Source organism: Salmo salar, chromosome 12 (genome assembly GCF_965601325.2).
Source record: "Salmo salar chromosome 12, fSalSal1, whole genome shotgun sequence".
Classification (NCBI taxonomy): Eukaryota; Metazoa; Chordata; class Actinopteri; order Salmoniformes; family Salmonidae; genus Salmo; species Salmo salar.
The window spans coordinates 24,112,566-24,135,805 of NC_138302.1; the positions used below are offsets into that span (position 1 = coordinate 24,112,566).

Sequence of the window (23,240 nt, forward strand, 5' to 3'; positions counted from 1 at the left end):
GCAATGTTAACATATATTTCCCATGACAATAAAGCCCTTAAATTAAAATTGAAGGTGGGGTCAGGCTAGGCAAGACAGGGAAGCCAACCCAGCCAGATAATGATAACAGTAACGTTGTGGTTGGGTGACTCTCTTTCTTTCTCTTACTCTCTCTGACTGCTGTAGCTCCACCCCTGCGGTGCTGATGTCGAATTTCAAATATCACACCACTCTGCTGATCCCGCCCACTTGTAGGACCACATAGAAATAGTCAGAAGTGACTCAAAAAATATAATATTTCTCCCTGGCACTAGTCCTAGACACAGGCGCACAGTAAGTCCTCTCTATATACCCAAACAGTCATTCGTTTATCCCAGTTTGTTTTAGCTGTGACTGCAACATCCACAAAGATATAGAAGCATCTCTCAGTTGAGTTGAAATAGTGCTGTTCAGTAGGCTAGCTGTCAAACATTTTGCGTGCCGGGTGGTCGATATTAGACCAAGAAGAAACACTTCGAATTGCGTAGAAGCCCAAAGGAGAAAAGATGCTACCGACTCGTGTGGGAATCACCGGGCTGACAGCATGTTGCCTGGTGTTGCTTTCTCACTGTTTTGCTCCTACAGGTAAGGATGTGAAGACAATTGTATCATTCAAGATGCTTATGATGCGTATTTTTGGGGCTGACTCCGACTGAGTGCAGAGCGGGTTTTGCCCTTGGTGCTCTCTAGTCTAAACGATTTGACATCTTTAAATTACTTATAACATGACATAGTTGTCAATTGCCTATATTTCAGTGAGCTTTTTATTTTATGTCTGAAATTGAATTGCAAATGCAGCCGTGCTGCACACATAGAATGGCTAAATTTACATTTTCTGAATTAATTTCTGTTTTGGTGCTTTAATACCAGTCGAATGTTCAATTAAACCAATGTTTATACCCTCGTATCCTAGGCTGAACTTGTAATAGTGGGTTTAGTGCGCAGGAAGGGGGCATGTTCTTGACATTGAGAGTCAAGCGCTAACAGCTTTTCAAGACATTTTCCCTTTCAAAGCCGATTAAAGTTGAACTTAAGCTATCATTTTCGTTGACAATATGTTTATCTCTAAAAGTTAAAATGTATCTATTTCGTCCGTATGAACGGAAGCTACGCTCGGGAAGTCGATTGGCTGTTCTTCAAATAGTATGTAGCCGCAAGCCAATCAGAATGAGAAATAGGCTCGTCACATCCAGTAGACCTACCTGTCAAGGCTGTCTGGTCTTACCTGTGGGCTTGATGTGTTGGAGGAAAAAGACGGTTGTCAACGAGTAAGGGCGCGGCAAAAGAGCGTCTAGCCCAGCTTCTGTACCGTGTGCCAAGAGGTTATTTAGCCCAGCTTCTGTGCCATGTATGGAGGAAATTGAACAACTTCGATTTTTACAGGAATGGTTTTATCTTACACCTCTGGATAGCCTATTTTGCTACAAAATTCTGATTGCTGCAGACCTTCTTGATCACTAATGTTATGCATTTGTAGGTTAGATGTAGCTTATGTCAAAATACATTCTCAATTGGCATTTCAAATCATAGCTTTTGTCATCAACAATGAAATGTAATAGGCTTATTAATAGATGTATGTTATGAGGATATGTTTATCACCTCAAGCAAAGTCTGCTTCCTTCTTTAGATGTCTTGATTAGAGGTCGGCCGATTATGATTTTTCAACGCCAATACCGATTAGGAGGGCCAAAAAAATCCGGTACCGATTAATCGGCCGATTTTTATTTATTTATTTGTAATAATGACAATTACAACAATACTGAATGAACACTTATTTTAACTTAATATAATACATCAATAAAATCAATTTAGCCTCAAATAAATAATGAAACATGTTCAATTTGGTTTAAATAATGCAAAAACAGTGTTGGAGAAGAAAGTAAAAGTGCAATATGTGCCATGTAAGAAAGCTAACGTTGAAGTGCCTTGCTCAGAACATGAGAACATATGAAAGCTGGTGGTTCCTTTTAACATGAGTCTTCAATATTCCCAGGTAAGAAGTTTTAGGTTGTAGTTATTATAGGAATTATAGGACTATTTCTCTCTATACGATTTGTATTTCGTATACCTTTGACTATTGGATGTTCTTATAGGCACTTTAGTATTGCCAGTGTAACAGTATAGCTTCCGTCCCTCTCCTCGCTCCTACCTGGGCTCAAACCAGGAACACATGGACAACAGCCACCCTCGAAGCAGCGTTACCCATGCAGAGCAAGGGGAACAACTACTCAAAGTCTCAGAGCGAGTGACGTTTGAAACGCTATTAGCACGCACCCCGCTATCTAGCTAGCCATTTCACATCGGTTACACCAGCCTAATCTTGGGCGTTGATAGGCTTGAAGTCATAAACAGCGCAATGCTTGAAGCATAGCGTTTCAAATGTCACTCGCTCTGAGACTTGGAGTAGTTGTTCCCCTTGCTCTACATGGGTAACGCTGCTTCGAGGGTGGCTGTTGTCCATGTGTTCCTGGTTCGAGCCCAGGTAGGAGCGAGGAGAGGGACGGAAGCTATACTGTTACATTGGCAATACTAAAGTGCCTATAAGAACATCCAATAGTCAAAGTTATATGAAATACAAATCGTATAGAGAGAAATAGTCCTATAATTCCTATAATAACTACAACCTAAAACTTCTTACCTGGGAATATTGAAGACTCATGTTAAAAGGAACCACCAGCTTTCATATGTTCTCATGTTCTGAGCAAGGAGCTTAAACGTTAACTTTTTTACATGGCACATATTGCACTTTTACTTTTTTCTCCAACACTTTGTTTTTGCATTATTTATACCAAATTGAACATGTTTCATTATTTATTTGAGGCTAAATTGATTTTATTGATTATTATATTAAGTTAATAAGTGTTCATTCAGTATTGTTGTAATTGTCATTATTACAAATAAATACATTTTTAAAAATCGGCCGATTAAGCGGCACCGGCTTTTTTGGTCCTCCAATAATCGGTATCGGCGCTGAAAAATCATAATCGGGCGACCTCTAATAAAAACCGACCAACTTCCTTCACCTTTACTTCTGTGGCCCCCAACCAGCAACCCACAGTAGGAACTAAACACACTATCATACAACTCACATGTCCATTAACTTATTTGCTAACATTATTAAAATGTATTACATTGTATTGCAATGCATTAACAGCAGTCGAGGCAAATTCCTTATTGGTTTCAGTAGGTAGGCTAAGGGTGAACTTACCGGCCTCTAGGTTAATATTGTGTTGTGTATTAGTCTAGTTGTGGCTCCATTCAGCCACCCTGTTCTACTGTAATCCCTCAATCTTTAAGGTTGCATCCCAAAAGGCAACATATCTCCTTTTAAAGTGCACTACTTTTGACCAGAGCCCTATGGGACTATGCCATTTGTGATGCAGACTAACTCCTGCTCCCAGGGATTTAAAGATTAGAACTTCCATCCAATGTTTCTAGTTCAAGGTATTCATTAATGTAGCGACATGTGCAGAGTGTGTATGTCCATGAGTGTGTGTGTGGGGCCCCCACAGTAGGTCAGCTGTTACTGTATGTGTGGGGCCCCAACAGTAGGTCAGCTATTACTGTATGTGTGGGGCCCCAACAGTAGGTCTGCTGTTACTGTATGTGTGGAGCCCCAGCAGTACTGTAGGTCTGCTGTTACTGTATGTGTGGGGCCTTAGCAGTACTGTAGGTCTGCATTTACTGTATGTGTGGGGCCCCAGCAGTACTGTAGGTCTGCTGTTACTGTATGTGTGGAGCCCCAGCAGTAGGTCTGCTGTTACTGTATGTGTGGGGCCTTAGCAGTACTGTAGGTCTGCTGTTACTGTATGTGTGGAGCCCCAGCAGTACTGTAGGTCTGCTGTTACTGTATATGTGGGGCCCCAACAGTACTGTAGGTCTGCTGTTACTGTATGTGTGGGGCCTCAGCAGTACTGTAGGTCTGCTGTTACTGTATATGTGGGGCTCCAACAGTAAGTCTGCTGTTACTGTATGTGTGGAGCCCCAAGGGGCTGTATTAGTTGACACCATGAAGAATAATGGGAAAATCCCTGTAGAGTTGCATCAGTGGTTCTAGAATAGAATAGATTCTAGAATAATCCTCATATGAATCATGCAGCCCCAAGAGCATCTTCTAGGCATGGCATGATGTACATTCTCCTAACACACCAGATCTCTCAATCAGTCACCAGTGGCATGCAAAAACACCCTTCATAACCTCACAATGAAGGTCAAGTGGAATTGGATTAACTAGTATAAACCAAGTGCAGTTAGATTAATTAGTATAAGCCGAATGCAGTTGGATGAATGAGTTTAAACCAAAAATGCAGTTAGCTGAACCAGTACAGACTGAGTTCTGTTGGTTTAGCGTCTTGACAGACGACCATCAGTGGTCACCTAGTTCTAAATGAATCTGTGGCTATGGAAAGACCAAGCCCTGACCTTTGGCAAGATTTGTGTATACATACAAACACTTTTCTCGCCGTGTGTGTTTGTGTGTGCCACTGCCCACGTGCCAAAACAATCAGAAATGCATAGGCAAACTAACTTAAAGAAACAAGCCTGTCACACACAATGACAAGGGCGTTGATGAGGACTCTAATATTAGCCTCGCCTTTGACCTATATGGACCGTCCTCCTGTTGTCATCCAGTGTAGCCATTCATACACTTCAACTAAAGCTGCAGAGACGGTTGGTGTTGCTGCAAAACAATATTGTCTTTTCAGCTGTGGTTTTACATTGACATTTCAGTCATTTAGCAGACGCTCTTGTCCAGAGTGACTTACAGTTGGATTCATTCATCTTAAGATAGCTAGGTGGGACAACCACACATCTCAGTCATAGTAAGTCGGTTTTTCCTCAATAAAAGGAGCTATCAGCAAAGTCAGAGCTAGGAAGGTGGAGGAGTCACGTGCTAGTGTTGTTGGATTACTTAAGATACTCTTTGAAGAGGTAGGGTTTCAGATGGTTTCTGAAGATGGGCAGGACTCTGATGTCCTAGCTTCAGGGGGAAGATGGTTCCACCATTGGGGTGTTAGGACAGAGAAGAGCTTTGACTGGGCTGAGCGGGAGCTGCCCTCCCGTACGGTTGGGAGAGCCAAGAGACCTGAGGTGGCAGAACGGAGTACTCGGGTTAGGGTGTAGGGTTTGAGCATAGCCTGAAGGTAGGGAGGGGCAGTTCCTCTTGCTGCTCCGTAGGAAAGTACCATGGTCTTGTAGTGGATGCGAGCTTCGACTGGAAGCCAGTGTGGCGTGTGCGGAGGAGAAGGGGTGATATGGGAGAACTTAAGAAGGTTGAACACCAGGCGGGCTGCAGCTTTCCAGTTCAAAAATATAAAAGGTTACATGGATGACATTTGGGGCTGTTGGAAAGTCTATTGCAGACTAGGGTCTGGTGTTCAGTGAGCACGTTCTTTCTCTTCCATCCGTAGCAAAAAAAACAGCGTTGAAGGACCTTACATGGTCAAGTTGTCATCAAGCAGGAGGCAGTGTTTATTAATAGAACCTGATGAAGATTGGGAGGTGGGGGACTCTCTCTATAAAATGTTTCTCACTCTCTTTCTTTTTCTCTCTTTTTTTTCTCCCGCTCTCTTTCTGTCCCTCTCTAACTTTCTCTCTCTCTATCTCTCTCGCTCTGCCTCTCCTCGGTCAGCAGCACGGCTAAATCAAAGTGATTTCCGTTGTATGTCGGCAGCCATATGAAGGTCTATTCAGGTCATGATGTAACTTGGTCATGATGCTAACCTTTTAAGACAGTAGGCTTACATTACAAGGAGTGAGCACTGTCTGTCTGCAAATAGGGCTTCCTCTATTTAACTGTGAGCCAGCAGCAGTGGATAGGCCCTGACAGTAAATTGGCCGCATCCAACAAGCACCTAACTACATTAAGGCCCTGTCCAGATGGCAGCTGTGGTCAGCTGTGTCCAGGTACACGGGTCAGCTGTTTATTCACCAACACCCACCCGCAATTGCTAATAAGCCATCCACAACCGCCCGACTATATGTGATCAAGTGTAAATCTGAGGCCCGCATCCAACCATAACCCACAAATATAGAAAATGCGCTATAGGCTACAGTCAAAGACGGCAGAAGATCTTTTGACATCTGTTTGACCAGTTGTAAGGGGGAAACAAAGCTGTGAAAATGACTGGACCCAACATGTTTCTGATAAGATTTCAGTTGGGCTTCAATGCACATGTTATGTGGTTGAAATACTATCAGCTTTTATGGTGAAGACAGCACCGCTACAGATGGTATCTAACTGAGCAATGCATTCTCTCAAGATGCAGAAAGAAATCATATTTCCCCACTCCTGTTCCCAAGTCCAAATTCTGCCTACGTTTTGGTTTATAATTTTCCTGCAAGAAAGGCTTAATTCTGCAGGAGTTATTAAGGCTATGTGAGAGGTTATAGATCTACAGTCACTGTCCAGATTTCAGTTTCCATTTAACCCATCTGAACAGTAGGCTACAGTTCCCTTGACATAGGCCTATTTTAAGGCCCGTCTTGTGACTGTCAAATTTGTATAGTGTCTCACAATCACACATAACACAGCCAGCACTGCTATCATCCTTTCACCACTTCACCAAATCTTTCCCAAACATTTATTTTCAGGCCCTCGTCTTTATTTTCAACTCTCCTTTTGCAGCTTTTGTCTTGTTGAATGAAATTTCAACCATGTCCTTAACTTTTTCCTGTTTCCCGAAAGCATTTGGCGATTGGCTGTGTAGGCTATTTGGAGTGCAGCTAGGCCCTAAAGCTTAGTCTTATGCACTAATGCCAGATAGCCTCCAATAATAAAATAAGAAGCCCAATGTAGCCTGTTGATAGAAATTGCACTAGAATTATACATTGATGGATATTTTGAAGGTATTGTTGCTCTTTATTTAACCCGCCTGCCACACATCCGCCAATATTTAATGACCATGAACCCGTCCGTCCCGCGGATATAACTGCTGGCACTGCGGGTTAGGAGTCAACCCCCTCATCACTAGTCTCTGCCTCTCCTCCCCCGTGGGTCAAATTTTGTGGGGATGGCGTCAGGCATAGGAAGGAGAATGCGAATCAGGTGACTTGCCGGTAATTCCATTTGCAAGACAGACATGCAGGCAGGCAGGCAGAGAGACACCTAAGAATGTGCTGATTGGTGAATAAGGAAGGTTGCTCATAATGGCTTTTTGGTTCTTAGAATCTGAGATTATTACGCAATAGTTTACAGGCTGCATGCAGAGCTAGTTTGAATGGGATTTGCTGTTACTAATGAAAAGTACCCTGCTGGTAGAACTGTGTAGATTTGTTAAAGTAACGTTCCACTCGAAATACAACAGGATTTTCCCACTCACTTTATCTGAAGTCGATTTCCCCAAGACAATTCTTTTCTGGAGTAATTGTGAAGAAAACCAATGCAATACAATACAACTATTATCCCTCAAGGAAACGCGAGAGAGAAATCACCCCATATTTGTTATCTTGATTTAGTTTAGTCACAACCTCAAAGACAAACGAAATGCCCATATGGTGACTCACTGTACATACAGTAACCGTACAGACAGTAGGTGGACTGAATTAAGTGGGCCCATAAGGAAGTTAAGTAGACAGGAACCAAACTTCTATTTTATGATTGTTTAATAATAATTAACTGTAACCTGAACAGTGTACCACAAACAAACGTCCTCGGTCTTCTGTGATTGGTTACTACGCCAAGCGCATGGCTCAGTTATCGATCAATGATATGCACCACACACACAAATACACTCTGACGTCACGACACACCCACACTGAGAGAGGGCTATGTATCGCAATGGCGTGGCCCAACCTTTCCAGCCAGACGGTTTTTGGTTCAAACGGAAGCTAAACTTGGCCTCTGTCGTTGATAACGTCTCACATTCAAAGCTAGTCAATGGAAAGAGGTTTCCATTCAGAACCGGCTGGGCTTTTTAAAAAGATAAACGACTTACAACATCCTGGGGAAATAACTCTCACCCACTGCATTTCAATTAGAGACCAAGTTGAATACAGTACAAGTCCTCTATTACCCAATGTATATCTCATCGTATAGGCTACAAAGAGAGAGTGCAGTACAGTATGCTTGGGAGCGGAGATTTGTGACCCAGAGAGAGAATGGTAGACATAGTTGTGACGTACGGTACAGTCTAACATACTGTACACACAGATGCCTGTTGAGAGAGTACAGTGGGCTATGCTGCTGGAGGTTGAGCGTCTTGTGACCTAGAGAGAGAATGGTAGAGAGAACACAGTATGCAGCTTGAGAGGCGTGTGACCCATTTGTAGATGATGGGACAGAAGATTAGCAGGAGAGAAAATGCAAAACACAGACAGAGAAATAGGGGAAAGAGGAGATGAGGGGAGAGACAGACAGAAAGGGGGAGGGGAGACGGAGGATCATGGAAAGAGAGAGAGGAAGAGTGCATGTCGGGCCAAGTAACGTCTCCGTTTTCAGTTGACAGACTGTAGAAGTCTCAGGGCGGCTAACAGTCGGCAGGCCTCGTAAATGTATCACCACTCTCTCCAAGAACAGCTGGAATAGGATGGGGGGAAACTATTCCTGGAACCTGTGTGTGTGTGTGTGTTGAGTTCACTGGAAACACAGTCCTGGCGGTTACAGTGCCTGTCTATCATCATGTAGCATTTGAGGCGAGGGGTTCAGCAGCTGTTTTTTTTTTCCCCATGAAAAGCCCTGATTGATCAAGTCAGGCCAACATTTCTCAGGAAGGTGTGAGCATTGGTGACATCACATGTCAATAGATGGGGCAGGCACCCTCTATCTTCTGAGTCTCCTTCACTAACTCTCTGTGTAGCAACCGACTTTACGACTTGAGTCATGCTGGTGTAGCCGCGGTTACTATTACAAGTGTCAACATCCGACAGCTTGAGTTCAGAGAATTCAGAAAATTCCTGGTGTTGTGACCGGTTTTTCCCACACCTCCCCCTGTTGCTCTCACTAGTGCTCTTGTTGTGAGTATTTTGAGGAATGTCCCTCGAGGGCCAATCAGCAGCTGGTGGTGTGATTATGACTCCTCCCCCCTTCCATTGTCTTAAAGAGACAGCCGCAGGCTCTGACTCATACTCTGTTGCCTCAGGCACAGCGGAATTTGACAGTGGAAGGAGAAACTGACTTACAGTGACCGAGACCTTGCAGAATATTGAAGGTTCCATGCTAGCTCTACCTGTTAGCTCTCACTTCCTTGTTGAAGACATCTTCACTTTGATTGGGCAGATGAGTTCAACGAGGTTGTGACCTCAGCAAACCCAAAATAAACTGGGTCGTTTTGGGGTTAAATCTCGTTTCACTGTTGAATAGGCTAGTCAAACAGTTATGTGGTATTCATTCATAGGCCTACTGGCAGAAACTAGAAGTGAGAAAAAAATTGATTTCCTTGCTCAAGTCTGTACAGTAGGTCTATAAGTTGTTTAACTTTCCCTTACCGGATTCTGTATGTGGGCCAATGGTGTGTGCGTGTGAGTTGACACTTGTGTGTGTGTTCTGTTTGGGCAACCTCTTGTCCTGCACTAATTTCCTTCATTTGAAAGTTTACATGAGAAACGCACAAACAGTAGTTGCCAAGCAACAGTCTTGAGTGCATAACAAAATGGCCATCAAGTTCTCACTGACTGCTGAAAGACCATGAGATACAGTAGCTCCAGTGTGTGAACGATAAGAGATAAGTCTCTCCCATGGGAAACTCCTTCATTTCCTGTTTAGAAATGCTCCATATTGTAGTCCTTTTACCTCATATCCTGTTCCTTTATCTCTGGACTCTCACTACCGTAGCTCTTATCATACATAATTGCTGGTCCCAGAGGGGCACTACAAAACATTGTAGAGGATGTGTTCTTCTCACCAACAACAAGATATAATCCCAATCATAATGGCCGTCAGATGATTGCCCTCTGTTGTCAGCGAGCGTTGTTGAACATGAACTAACCGAGGGAAGTTACTTAGTTAAATGTTAGTTAACATCCGTCACTACTACAGACCTATTCTATCCTCTGCGTGAGCCTAATGTTATGTGGTACTAGTGTCACATGACAGAAAATATGTATAATGAATTATTGACCTATTTTGTAAAAACTCACTGAGTCAGTATCAAAATACACTCTGTTAAAATGTCTACCTTGTATATTATATTTGTACTACCTTAAATATTTTATTGAATTTGTTCTTGACTGACTTGCCTAGTTAAATAAATACCTTTTTTTTTAATTACACTAGTATAGATTTATAAAAGATGAAATGTGTCCTGTCTGTCAGTCATTTACAGTTATCCTGGGTTTTTCTTCTCCTAGATGCTGCGTATACATGTGGGACAAGTCAGTTCAGGTGTGGCAACGGGAAATGTATCACCAGCCGGTGGGTGTGTGACGGAGCTGATGACTGTGGTGATGGAACTGACGAGCTGTCAGCCGCCTGTGGTGAGTAACTGACTCTTCCTCCTCTTCTTCTCTCTCTCCTCTTTCTTTTCATACTCTTCTTCCTCATCCTTCTCCTCCTTCCTCTGTTCTCCTCCTCCTCTTCAGATAAGATATAGCTGCTAAGATGTGTCACACAGACTCTAATGTCTGTATCTGTTGATGTCTCTCTGTGTCTCCAGAGGCTAAGACCTGCCTGCCCACTGAGTTCAGCTGTGGAGGCCCACTGAACAAGTGTATCTCCGGAACGTGGCACTGTGATGGCAAAGCTGACTGTGACAATGGAGCTGATGAGAAGAGCTGTGGTAAGATAACAGTACGGATGTAGGATCTTAATTTGACCACCCTGTTGCAGGAGAACTTTCCTGCAATGCAGGACATTTAACATTTGTAGTGTATTTGACGTTTAAGAAGGCTTATGAAGTTTGTAATTTCCACTTTGAAATTTGACTTGAATGTATCAACCTCTACAGAAATGTCCATTAATTATAATCCACGTAATAATTCACATTTCCGGTTGCTGCAGGATTCTTTTCCTTCTGAAGCAAACTGTCTCAAATGAAGATCCTACATATTTACATTCACTAGTCTAGTCCAATAGTGTATAAGCTGTAGCCAACTCTTCTATCGTTGTCCTACCTGATAGACTACACTGTAGTCATCACCATACTGAAGACAAACGGTTCTGTTCATCACTGATTACCTCTGTGGTTAGTGCATGATGATGTGTTAAGACTTCAGTTTGTAATCACTAACTGGTGCTATCACCACATGACTATGGTCTTTGTGTCTACTCTGCACCCATTGAACCCTTAAACAAAAACCTCTCATATTCTTTTAGTGACAATAATATTATTTACAGATATAATAACATCCTAAAGACGCAATAGAGTACAAATACTGTGTCACCCAGTCCCCAACCCTTCCATATTCCTAACCCTCCATCCCCCTCTCCTCCCTCCCTCCAGCCGCAAAGAACTGCACCGACGACGAGTTCCAATGCTCCAACGGTCAGTGCATCGCCGTCTCCTTCGTGTGCGACAAGGACAAGGACTGTTCCGATGGTTCTGATGAGACTTCCTGTCCCACCGCCACCTGCGGTCCCAACGCCTTCCAGTGTAACAACACTGTGTGTGTACCGCGTCTCTGGGCCTGCGACGGCGACGCCGATTGTGCCGACGGTTCAGACGAGTGGCCCCAGAACTGTGGCGGGAGGGACACCAAACCGACAACAAAGCCATGTGGGCCACATGAATTCCACTGTGGGAGTGGGGAGTGTATCCATAGGAGTTGGAGCTGTGATGGAGGCAAGGACTGTCAGGATAATTCAGATGAAACCAACTGCAGTGAGTGGAAGGTTTTTTTGACAATATTCTACTCTGCTTCTGTCCTTTCTCTCTGAAACAGCTGTTTTTTTCAAAGACAGAAATATGCTTATTTAGTTAAGCGTTTACAAAAACAAATGTTCATCTTCCAAGATATACTGTATGAACAGATACTAAACTAAGAGACTCTTAAGAGAAAATCCCAATCGCTCTTTCTTTATCTGTCCATCTGTATTGTTTATCTAATATCTCTCTCTCTGTCTCTCTCTCTCTCGGTAGGTCGGCCCACTTGCCAGCCAGATGAGTTTCAGTGTAACGATGGCTCCTGTATCCATGGTAGCCGTCAGTGTGACCGCCAGTTTGACTGCAAGGATCTGAGCGATGAGATGGACTGCAAGAGCGGTGAGGCTCAGCCCTAATGGACACACACACACACACCCTATAGCTGTACTATATGTCTAATAATATTCTCCTCTTTCTTATTCTCCCCCCAGTGGATGCGTGTGAGGGCCCGAATAACTTCAGGTGTAAGAGTGGGGAGTGCATCACCGTGGACAAGGTGTGCAACAGGCAGAAAGACTGCCGAGACATGTCCGACGAACCTATCAGGGAGTGTGGTGAGTTGGAACCGTAGACATATGCTGCGTCCCAAATGGCACCCTAATCCCTGTTTCGGCCACTACTTTTGACCCTGGGCCCATAGGGAACTCCCTTTACACTCACATACCATTCAGTGGAAAGCAGAGGAGAGAGACCACATCCCAGCTAGGAAAATATGATGGAGACAGCTAGCCAAGTGGTTCAGCCAGTCTGGTCTGGCCAAACGAGTTAGTGGTTGTAAAGAGTGAGGTGACTGGTTTAGTCTTGCCTAAGGAAAAAGGCTGTCATCGTGGACATTGAGGATGATGGTTGTTTCTTATAGATTTCTAGATGGATATATTTCTTCTAACTGATTTCCGGTCTGATTCTGCAGGCAACAACGAGTGTTTGACCAATAACGGCGGTTGCTCTCACACCTGTACCGACCTGAAGATTGGCTTCAATTGCTCCTGTCCTGCTGGGTACAGTCTGGGGAAGGACAACAGGAAATGTGAAGGTGTGTGGAAATAAACGTTTATATGACACTTTTCTAAGACTGAACTCAGCTCAGAAGATTGACTGAGCTCTAAGTCACTATAGTGACGAGTGCCGGATTAGATCGCAGGACATTGGATTTGGATCAAATCATACTATGAATTGCCACAACTGACCCCTGACCCTATCTTCTGACCTCTAAACCTGTTTTCTTCCTCCTGTAGACATTGATGAGTGTGCTGACCCAGACACCTGTACCCAGATCTGTGTGAACATCCTGGGAAGTTACAAGTGTGAGTGTGAGGAGGGCTACGAACTGGACCCCAAGACCAAGACCTGCAAGGCTGCCACAGGTATGTGTGAGATGGAGGGACACACTAGCTATGCTACACTCCGACAGCCACCCCAGCATACTACTTAGAATGGATGCTTGATAGATTGCTTGCTAGTGTGGATATATGAACAGAGCCTTGGGAGGAATTCTGATACAGTCTGAACAAATCAAAGCAAAGAAGAAGTTTAGGACGCTTCTCTGAGGCCTCATTATTAAACAACAACTTTCTAAATGTGATGTCAATTCAGTTAGGTAAAGTGGCAGACTTGAGGTCAAAATCTAAAACTTTCTAAATCTAATTGTATGTCTTCCAGGTACTGTCCCCTACCTGTTGTTCACCAACCGCCATGAGGTGAGGAAGATGACTTTGGACCGTAGAGAGTACGTCCCTCTCATCCCCAGACTGAAGAGCGTGGTGGCCCTGGACATGGACATGCCTGGACACAAGATCTTCTGGTCTGACCTGCACCACAGGAAGATCTACAGGTGAGGACCTACTGGGGGAAGGGGAGTGTCTATCTATCTATCTATCTATCTATCTATCTATCTATCTATCTATCTATCTATCTATCTATCTATCTATCTATCTATCTATCTATCTATCTATCTATCTATCTATCTATCTATCTATCTATCTATCTATCTATCTATCTATCTATCTATCTATCTATCTATCTATCTATCTATCTATCTATCTATCTATCTATCTATCTATCTATCTATCTATCTATCTATCTATCTATCTATCTATCTATCTATCTATCTATCTATCTATCTATCTATCTATCTATCTATCTATCTATCTATCTATCTATCTATCTATCTATCTATCTATCTATCTATCTATCTATCTATCTATCTATCTATCTATCTATCTATCTATCTATCTATCTATCTATCTATCTATCTATCTATCTATCTATCTATCTATCTATCTATCTACTCTATCTATCTATCTATCTATCTATCTATCTATCTATCTATCTATCTATCTATCTATCTATCTATCTATCTATCTATCTATCTATCTATCTATCTATCTATCTATCTATCTATCTATCTATCTATCTATCTATCTATCTATCTATCTATCTATCTATCTACAGACAATATACAGTATTTGTTCGTTAACAAACATCTATTTTGTCCCGCCACTTCCCCAGCGCTGACATGAACTTGGCAGGAGACTCCTCCCACCACAGCGTGGTGATTGACAGCCAGATGGAGGCGCCGGAGTGTCTGGCCGTCGACTGGATTCACGGTAACATCTATTGGACGGACAGTGTGCTCCAGACCATCTCCGTGGCAACCACGGACGGAACACGGCGAAAGACGCTGATAAGCGAAGGACTGGAGAAACCAAGAAGCATCGTGGTGGACCCAGCCAACAAGTAAGAAACTTGGGTTTTGATTGATTGGTTTTATTAACCTTGTTTGGGTCATAGCCTATTGATCTGTTTTCATTAGTATCATGTTTAATAGGGCGTTGACTCCCATGAAAACCAAAAAGATAAATCTTCGACAGCATGCTTTTGTTGTCGAACATATTGGAATAATTGAGTGAGTGAGGATCTCTTTTCGCAAACAAGAAACATGGCAGAAGCTCAACGTGTGTGTGTGAATTGTGTGTGTGTGTGTGTGTGTGATTTTTCTCTAAAGACTTCCAGATGTCTTCCAGATGTTGTGCTGATGTGTGTTCGTAGCCTTCCCTGTAGCTCAGTTGGTAGAGCATGGTGTTTGCAACGCCAGGGTTGTGGGTTCGATTCCCACGGGGGGCCAGCACAGAAAAAAAAATGTATGAAATGTATGCATTCACTACTGTAAGTCGCTCTGGATAAGAGCGTCTGCTAAATGACTAAAATGTAAAAAAAAATGTAAATGTAAATGTTCGAGGTAGGAGTTCTGACTGACGGTCATGTGTCTGTTTCCAGCTTCATGTACTGGACTGACTGGGGCAACGAGGCCAAGATCGAGAAGAGTGGGCTGAACGGTGCCAACCGCGTCGCCTTGGTAACGGACAACATCATGTGGCCCAACGGCATCACGCTTGGTAAGAAGAGTCCACTGATTGGACACTGCAACTTAGTGATGTGTGATTGGACACATTGGTGTTTGCTGTCTCACATGGTTCTTATACTCGTATACAGAACAGTTGAGATTTTGTGTTGTGTTATTGTTGGAGTTCTATCATACTGTAGCTGTACATTATTTACATTTAAATACATTCAAAATAATCTGCCTCGTTATCATGCGTGGAAGCATTGTTTATAAGTTAATGATTATACAGTTGGATTTCTCTAACGCTCTCTGTCTCTCGAACAGACATGGTTAACCAGCGTCTGTACTGGGTGGACTCTAAGATGCACACCCTCTCCAGCATCGGCGTAAACGGAGAAGGACGACACACACTCATTTTCAACGAGGACAAGCTGGCTCACCCCCTCTCTGTCGCCGTCTTTGAGGTAAATAGTGATAGAAAGGGGACATTTAAGGTCTCGCTAACTTGAGTTCCATGAATGGAGTTCCATCTGGAGTATAGTTATGGACAGGTCTTAGAGGAATTGGAGGAAGGGAAAGGGAGACTTAACTGAACCAGTAGAGTCCAGTCCATGAGGGAAATGGTTACAATCCAACCTCAGAACCACCTCTAGGTCGAGCACCATGGCCTTCCCCCTCTACCATGGCTGTGTCCCCAGAACCTCCTCTAGGTCCCTGGGTCGAGCACCATGGTCTCCCCCCTCCAGCCCACACCAACCTGGCTGTGGTACACCAACCTGGCTGTGGTAGCTTTAATTAAAGGGGATTTCCAGGTTCAGAGTCTTATACACCAGCCCGGTTAATGAGTTTAGCCATGCAGCTAGCCAGCTTTAGCTGTATTACAGAAATCCATCCATGTAGCTGCTGAATGGAGACCAAACTGATCTCACAGTATCCAGGCCATAGGTTAATAAGCTCCATATCTGAAACTGTTGGTTTCCCCCATTTAAATTAGGACAGATGCATTAAGTCTTTGTTTGTGGATGAATTTGTAAGTACGCTATGTACTGACTATGATATGCTATGTACTGACTATGTACAGTTGGTTAACTTTAAGTACTGTATGTACTATGTACAGTTGGTTAACTTTGTATGTACTGACTGGACAGTTTGTTAACTTTGGGTAACCTAGTTTTTCTTCCTGTCTCTCTTTTTTCTGGTTTCTCTCATTTGTTTCACAGGAGAAAGTATTCTGGACCGACATGGGCGACAGAGCAGTCATGAGTGCCAACCGCCTGACAGGAAATGACATCACTGTACTGGCAGAGGACCTGTTGCAGCCAGAGGACATCATTGTATACCACAACCTCAAGCAGCCCATCGGTATGGCAACGCACGCTTTTTATAAACATAACAAATCTCATATGAATAACTGTAATTAACTTTAAAAGCTGAATCAGGTGGTCTAACACTCTCTCTCCCTCTCCCTCTCTCCCCCCTCTCCCCTCTCTCCTCATAGGAAAGAACTGGTGCACAGAGAAAAACTTTGTGAATGGAGGTTGTGAGTTCCTATGTCTGCCTGCTCCTCAGATCAACCAACACTCCCCCAAATACACCTGTGCCTGTCCTGATCACATGACCCTCGGCCTGGACATGAGGAAGTGTGTGGCAGGTATGTGTTTTCCTCTGTCGAACCCTATGGAACTTTAGAGGAGAAGGGTGTAACTCTTGCCCTGTAGACCCCTTTCCTGCAGATGACCCGATCGCCCACCTCATGGGTGGAATGTTATTCATATTTTCATGATTAATCATTATTAAAATCCGTATAAGACCAAATATTTTGTAGTTAAAAGCTAGTTCAAAAGCCAATGGATGTCAAAGTGTTAGTGTCTATCCTCATACTCACTGTTCATGGTCATTGAACCTTTTCTCAAACTAACTGACACGTTCTTGTGTGTCTAAACTCTAACCTTTGACCTTTACCCCCGTCTCTGATCTCAACAGCTCCAACAACTACCGCTCCCCCCACCACTCCCAAAACTGCAGCACCCATCCCTACCTGGGCCCCAACCAAACAGCCAGCTCGTCCCACTTCCACCACAACTACAACTACCTCCTCTGCCCGCCGGGCCCAGCCCCAGGACCCTGATAGGTCCTCGACCACTCACAGTCCACAGGAAACTGCGGTGACAGGTCAAAGTGGCTATGTTGCCATGCCCAAAGTAGCTGAGACATCACACCATACTGTGCTCTACATTGTCTTACCTATCAGTGAGTATTTTACCTTGTAGTATCAGCATAATGTCTAGTGCACTGATAAATACAGTAGTACTGCAGTAACCTACTCTCTGTTTATGTATTCACTTACGCGTTGATATACACCGAGTGTACAAAACATTAGGAACACCGGCTCTTTCCATGACATGGCTTTCACCTGGTCAATCTATGATCCCTTATTTATGTTACGTGTTAAATCCACTTCAATCAGTGTAGATGAAGGGGAGGAGACAAGCCTTGAGACATTTGAGACATGGATTGTGTACATGTACCATTCAGAGGGTGAATGGGCAAGACAAAAGTTGAAGTGCCTTTGAATGGGGTATGATAGCAGGTGCCAGGTGCACCGGTTTGAGTGTGTCAAGAACTGCAACGCTGCTGGGTTTTTCACTCTCAACCGTTTTCCGTGTGTATCAAGAATGTTCCACCAACCAATGGACATCCAGCCAACTTGACACAACTGTGGGAAGCATTAGAGTCAACATGGGCCAGCATCCCTGTGGAACGCTTTCAACACCTTGTAGAGTCAATGCCCCGAAGAATTGAGGTGTTCTGAGGGCAACGGGGTGTAACTCAATATTAGGAAGCGGTTTCTAATGTTTTGTACACTCAGTAAAACACTTATCATTGTAAAAGTTAAACTGGCTTTACCTACCATACTTTATCAACAACAACAACAACAAGAACTAACCTTTGACCCCCTATCTCCTCTCTCCAGTGATGATGTGCCTGGTGCTGTTTGGTGCAGTGTTGCTATGGAGACACTGGAGGCTGAAGAACACCAACACCATCCACTTTGACAACCCCGTGTACCAGAAGACCACAGAGGACGAGTTGCACATCTGTAGAAACCACAGCCAGGACGGATACACCTACCCACAGGTACTGTCACTGTCACCTAGCAACCCACCAAGCAACACAGTCACTGTCTTATGACTTATGTAGACTACACGTATCACCAGGGTTAGAGTTCATTCCTTTTAAATTCTCATACTGTGTTAAGATCAATACCATTTCGATGAAGTAAAATAATGGGATGAATTGCCCATCGTTTTCCTATGTGGAGTTGCAATCCACTCAATTTCCTGAACGGAGTTTAAATGGAATTGACCCCAATCCTGCAGGTGTTCTGCAGTGGCTAACAGATAGCATGTGACCGTTGATTATGGTATAGCCTATGAAATACTGCATGTAGCTGTTTTCAGTGTTGCATGACTTTGTGTTTATCGTTATTTTCTGTTTCCCCTCACAGAGACAGATGGTGAGCCTGGAAGAAGACCTGGCATGACTAGTAGAAGAAGAAGAAGTGGATATGAAGAATTGTATTTAAAGAGAGAGAGATTTTTGTTTGAAAAAGTGACAAACAAAAAACAATGGAGGTCATTTTAACCCTAATGCTACTGACACGTCCTTTCCAATCGTATGATGATGACCATAGTTCCTGGCTTCCTGTTCCGAAGATTACGTTCCGACCTCAACACTGTGCTGCCATCCAAGACGAAGAAGAAGGAAAAAAGAAACTCAAAAGAAAAAAAACTTGGTTGCCGTGGAAACCCACCCCAAAAAAAAGGAATGAAAGAAGAATAAACATACAAACGGAATCACACAGAAAATGACTTGGTAGCGTTGTGGTCTCGAACACAACCCTGAAGAGAAAAAAACATCTGGAGGCCATTTTGTCAAACATCGGAAGGACTTGAAAATGAAAGACACAGTAAATGCACAGTTGGACTGTAGTTGTCCGTTCTTTCATAATGTAAGAGCTCTTACCTAGGTGGCCTGGTCCCAAATGTATGTATTTTTGGCTAACTCCTCGTCAGAGAGAAGAATAAATGTCTAAGCACATAATGTACAGATTTGGTACCAGGCTAGGTCCTGGACCATGGCTCTTTGACACATGGAAGTTCAAAATGATAACCATCTAACACAGCTTCCACTTTGTTTGTTTTTGTTACATATCACTTAGCAGCTCTTTTGTAAATGAGTGTACATTTGGCTACTTACTGTAAAATAGGCCAACTTTTATTCTAATGTTGCATAAGATTGTGCATAGCGCTGTACAGCAGACGTCCTACACTTCCAACCCATTTGATTCTTGAGTTCAGTTTGATCCCACTTCCTTTGTCAGCCTGACAAAAGCACTAGAAAACACAATTAGCACGATATGAAGAACGTGTTGAAGATTGTGAGTTTAAAACAGGCTGCAGTCAAAAAGCTGTCTTGTCATATCTTTTTAAGGTCAAAAATGGTACCTAGTTTGTATGTTTATGGTGTACTTACCAATGGACATTGAGACCTCTGGATGACCTTATCGCCTGACATTGACACATGCACGTCCATAGTCACTTAGCACCAAACATCACCACATCTTAAAGTGGAGACTTTCCCAGGGGGGACATTGAACTATGGTGTGACACTACTCTGAGCTGAAACGTGAGATGTCGGCACTACTCAAAGCTAAAACGTGAGTTGTCGGCACTACTCAAAGCTAAAACGTGTGAGCTGTCATTGGTATCTTTACATATTTGTGCCTTTGCCATCATCAATGCAAGCATTTCTATACTCACTCCAGCAATGTGTGTAATGTCTAGTGACGTACATGTTCTTACGGTATGTGGTATACAGTGTTTAGAAGAACCCAAATGCCTTATGACCTCCTTTCACTATAGCTGACATAATAGTTATCTTGCCTTTGCATGTGCAGCAGACATTCTGTCTCTTGGTATATATGATCTTATAGCCCCTGTCAACTGTTGCCTTACACAAGTTAGTGAGTTGAGTTGTTGCCTTATATCTGGTTATGGCTTTACACGCCTTGTGCATTTTCGATATATTCCAATTTGTGCATCAACAAGTTACATCTAAATCGATGAGCATTGTTTGTTTTGTGGCCAATTTTAAAGGTAGCTGAATGCCTGTAGCTGAATGCCTGTAGCTGAATGCCTGTAGCTGAATGCCAGTAGCTGAATCTGAATGCCTGTAGCTGAATGCCAGCAGCTGAAGGCCAGTTGAAGGCCTGTAGCTGAAGGCTAGTTGAAGGCCACTGGTTTATGTCTGTATGCTACTCACTGTTCTAAAGAGTTAAGCCATGAAGAAAACACCCTCCGTTTGATTTTTTTATTAAGGTGGAAAGCTGACAAAATAAATGATGGTGAATGATGTTGAATGACATCCTGGTATGATATGACAATACTAATTATTATTTTTGAGAATATGTATATAGTTTGTATGTTTCTGTAAATACTACATCCTCAGTTCGCTGTGGTATCACCCTGTTCATTTTGTACATTTTAAAACGTGAAAAATATGTTGTACATATTACAGATTCATTTTATTTATTTATATATATACATATATAAATATCTTGATTGTCTGCTTTCTATTCCCAAGCCCTCGTGTCTACTGTGAATGGTTACACAGTTGTTAATATTGTCCCATCATAACCAACCAACCAATGTTCATTATCTTGATTCATTATCCATTGAATCATTATCTTGGTTGTGTGAATGACACTACTGGTTCTGAACAGCGGTGTAAAGTTCAGATCCATATAAAGACATATATCTATGGTTCTGGTGAAGTTAACGTTTGTTCTGTTATATTGTTGTGCTTTCATTCAAAGCTGATTGAAGATCTTACATTTTATAGACTAAATTGCCCCTGTTGTGCAGTGTTTTATGACATCAGTTGTGATCATGGTTATCAGTTGTGGTGTGTAAAGCACAATGTTGTGTATCACCCTAAGATGTACGAGTCCACAGGACAGAGCACCAGCTGCAGCTTGCCTGTTACATGCAAAATGCTCTTCTTTTTTATTCTTCATTATCCTGTTCAGTGAATCCAATCTCAAAGTGACCATTTGTTTTGTTTGTGTTGTGATTATTTTGTTAAATAAAAGATAAATAATGATCAAGTTTTATCTGTCACGTCTCTTTCATCCCACTACACAGATAGTGTCTTCCTTGTATGGCTGTGTTATCGTTAGAACCAAAAAATACAGAACTTGTACTTAACGTTCTAGCTACATACTGTATTAGTCAACCCGTTCCTGATAACGGTGGTAAGCCAACCTAATAAGACTTTTAGATGTAGATAACAAAGGATTTTAGTTGTGGGCTTTCAGTTTTACTGTTTTTTGGGGATGAAGGCCTAACCTACAACTTATTTTTGTTCTGTCAGTTGTTGTTGTTGTTGTTAATGTTTCATAAAGTAGTTTTTTTGTGCGCAGTATTGCATTCAGTCTCTCACTGACATCTCCTTCCCGTCAGTGTGTGTGTTTTACAAACCCTTTCACCACCAGTGTAAGTCCAGCTTTTGTTATCACGTGTCAAGGTGAAGACGGCAAGGTATAAAATAAATGGAGACGGCCCACCCATAAACTCCACCACGCACCTGTATTCATAAACAAACAATGTTTCATCAGGACCTGATGAAGATCCTTACAGGAACTAAACCATGTGGTTAGAGCGTAGGGCCAGTAACTGAAAGGTTTCTGGTTCGAATCCCCGAGCTAACGAGGTAAAAATCTGTCGTTCTGCCCCTGAACAAACTGAACGTTGTTCCCCGGTTGGCCGTCATTGTAAATAAGAATTTGTTCTTAACTGACTTGCCTAGTTAAATAAAGGTGAATAAATAAATAGGTGAAGCTTCTGAGTGTGCCGGCTCTTTAATTTATACCAACTGTTTTCAGCCCTGCACCCAACCTACTTCTTTATTAACCTTTAACTAGGCAAGTCAGTTAAGAACAAATTCTTACGGATGAAACATGTCAGTTTGATCACACTTGACTACTAATAAGGAATGCAATGTGCAGGCTAAGCTAATTTAAACACGTTTTTATTCTCACTTAGAGAATATTCCACTTGAGTAATGCAGTGTTGAGAACAGCCTAGAACTTTGGTCTAACATTTCCTGCCCCAATATGTCAAGGTCACCCTATTCTATGATAATCCAGTCATTCCCTGTGAACAATTAAGTTGCTGATTTGTGGATGTTTACAATGAAGTCCTTGCGACCCAAATTCTCCTTTACAATTATCCAGTCATTTTCATTATACAATAGAGTTCTGATGTATTTGTAACAAGGAAATTAGCAAATTTTGGGAAGTCATAAGCCCCTCAGAAAGAAGGACCCTCCAGTCAAGAATGACTCAACTGTACATGTAATATCATGCTCCTGAAAGCCTCAAACTGGATAGCTAGGGATAAACTCATATTACACTCACTGCAGTATTACAGGGTATTTCAGTAACCTCGCTGAAATGGGTTATTTAGGACAATTACAGTGTAGAGAGATTGATGAATGTGCACATTGTTGCGTTTCATGTTCTCTTTTAAAGTGGTTCATTGGGAACCACCCAAAGTGTACAGTTGGTCTTCACTTTAGAGCTGTTCAAAGGGAAACATCATGACCGCAATGATGCTTTGATTCAAGTTAAGTACATTGGTTTCCCTGAGTTGTCTTTGCAATGGAAAATGTGATGGGTAAGGATGTATTCAAGGGTGTATAAACGGTGTGTATAACGGTGTTTCTTTTAACTCAGGTTTTGTGAAGAATCTACAAATCTAAGTGAATTTCCATCCAGACTTCAGACAATAAAATGCATAATGTAATACAAAGTACAAAGTTGTGGAGATCAGACAACAAAAGCATGGATTGATCTGGCTGTGAGACTAACCATACATTTCCCCCGAACATGGAATTACACACATGGGTGAGTTCTAGAATCTAACTGTAGAACTGTCTGTAGTGCAGATGGTCTCAAATACCGACACACCCAAACAAACTACAGACAACATCCTGTCTTCATTTAACATCATCCATAA

The 23,240-nt window shown here is 42.6% G+C and overlaps 1 protein-coding gene across 1 annotated transcript; it reads left to right on the plus strand.

Annotated features, from left to right (window-relative positions):
- Window positions 1-265: 265 nt before the first annotated feature.
- LOC106564497 (low-density lipoprotein receptor) lies at window positions 266-21,328 on the plus strand. The gene is made up of 17 exons (XM_014130619.3): window positions 266-603; window positions 10,306-10,431; window positions 10,611-10,733; window positions 11,397-11,774; window positions 12,033-12,155; window positions 12,248-12,370; window positions 12,727-12,849; window positions 13,052-13,180; window positions 13,476-13,647; window positions 14,325-14,552; window positions 15,093-15,211; window positions 15,484-15,623; window positions 16,380-16,521; window positions 16,658-16,810; window positions 17,143-17,409; window positions 18,134-18,297; window positions 18,668-21,328. Exons 1-17 carry the CDS (start codon window positions 525-527, stop codon window positions 18,701-18,703), a joined length of 2,625 nt encoding a protein of 874 aa, XP_013986094.1. The 5' UTR covers window positions 266-524; the 3' UTR covers window positions 18,704-21,328.
- The last annotated feature ends 1,912 nt before the right edge of the window (window positions 21,329-23,240 follow it).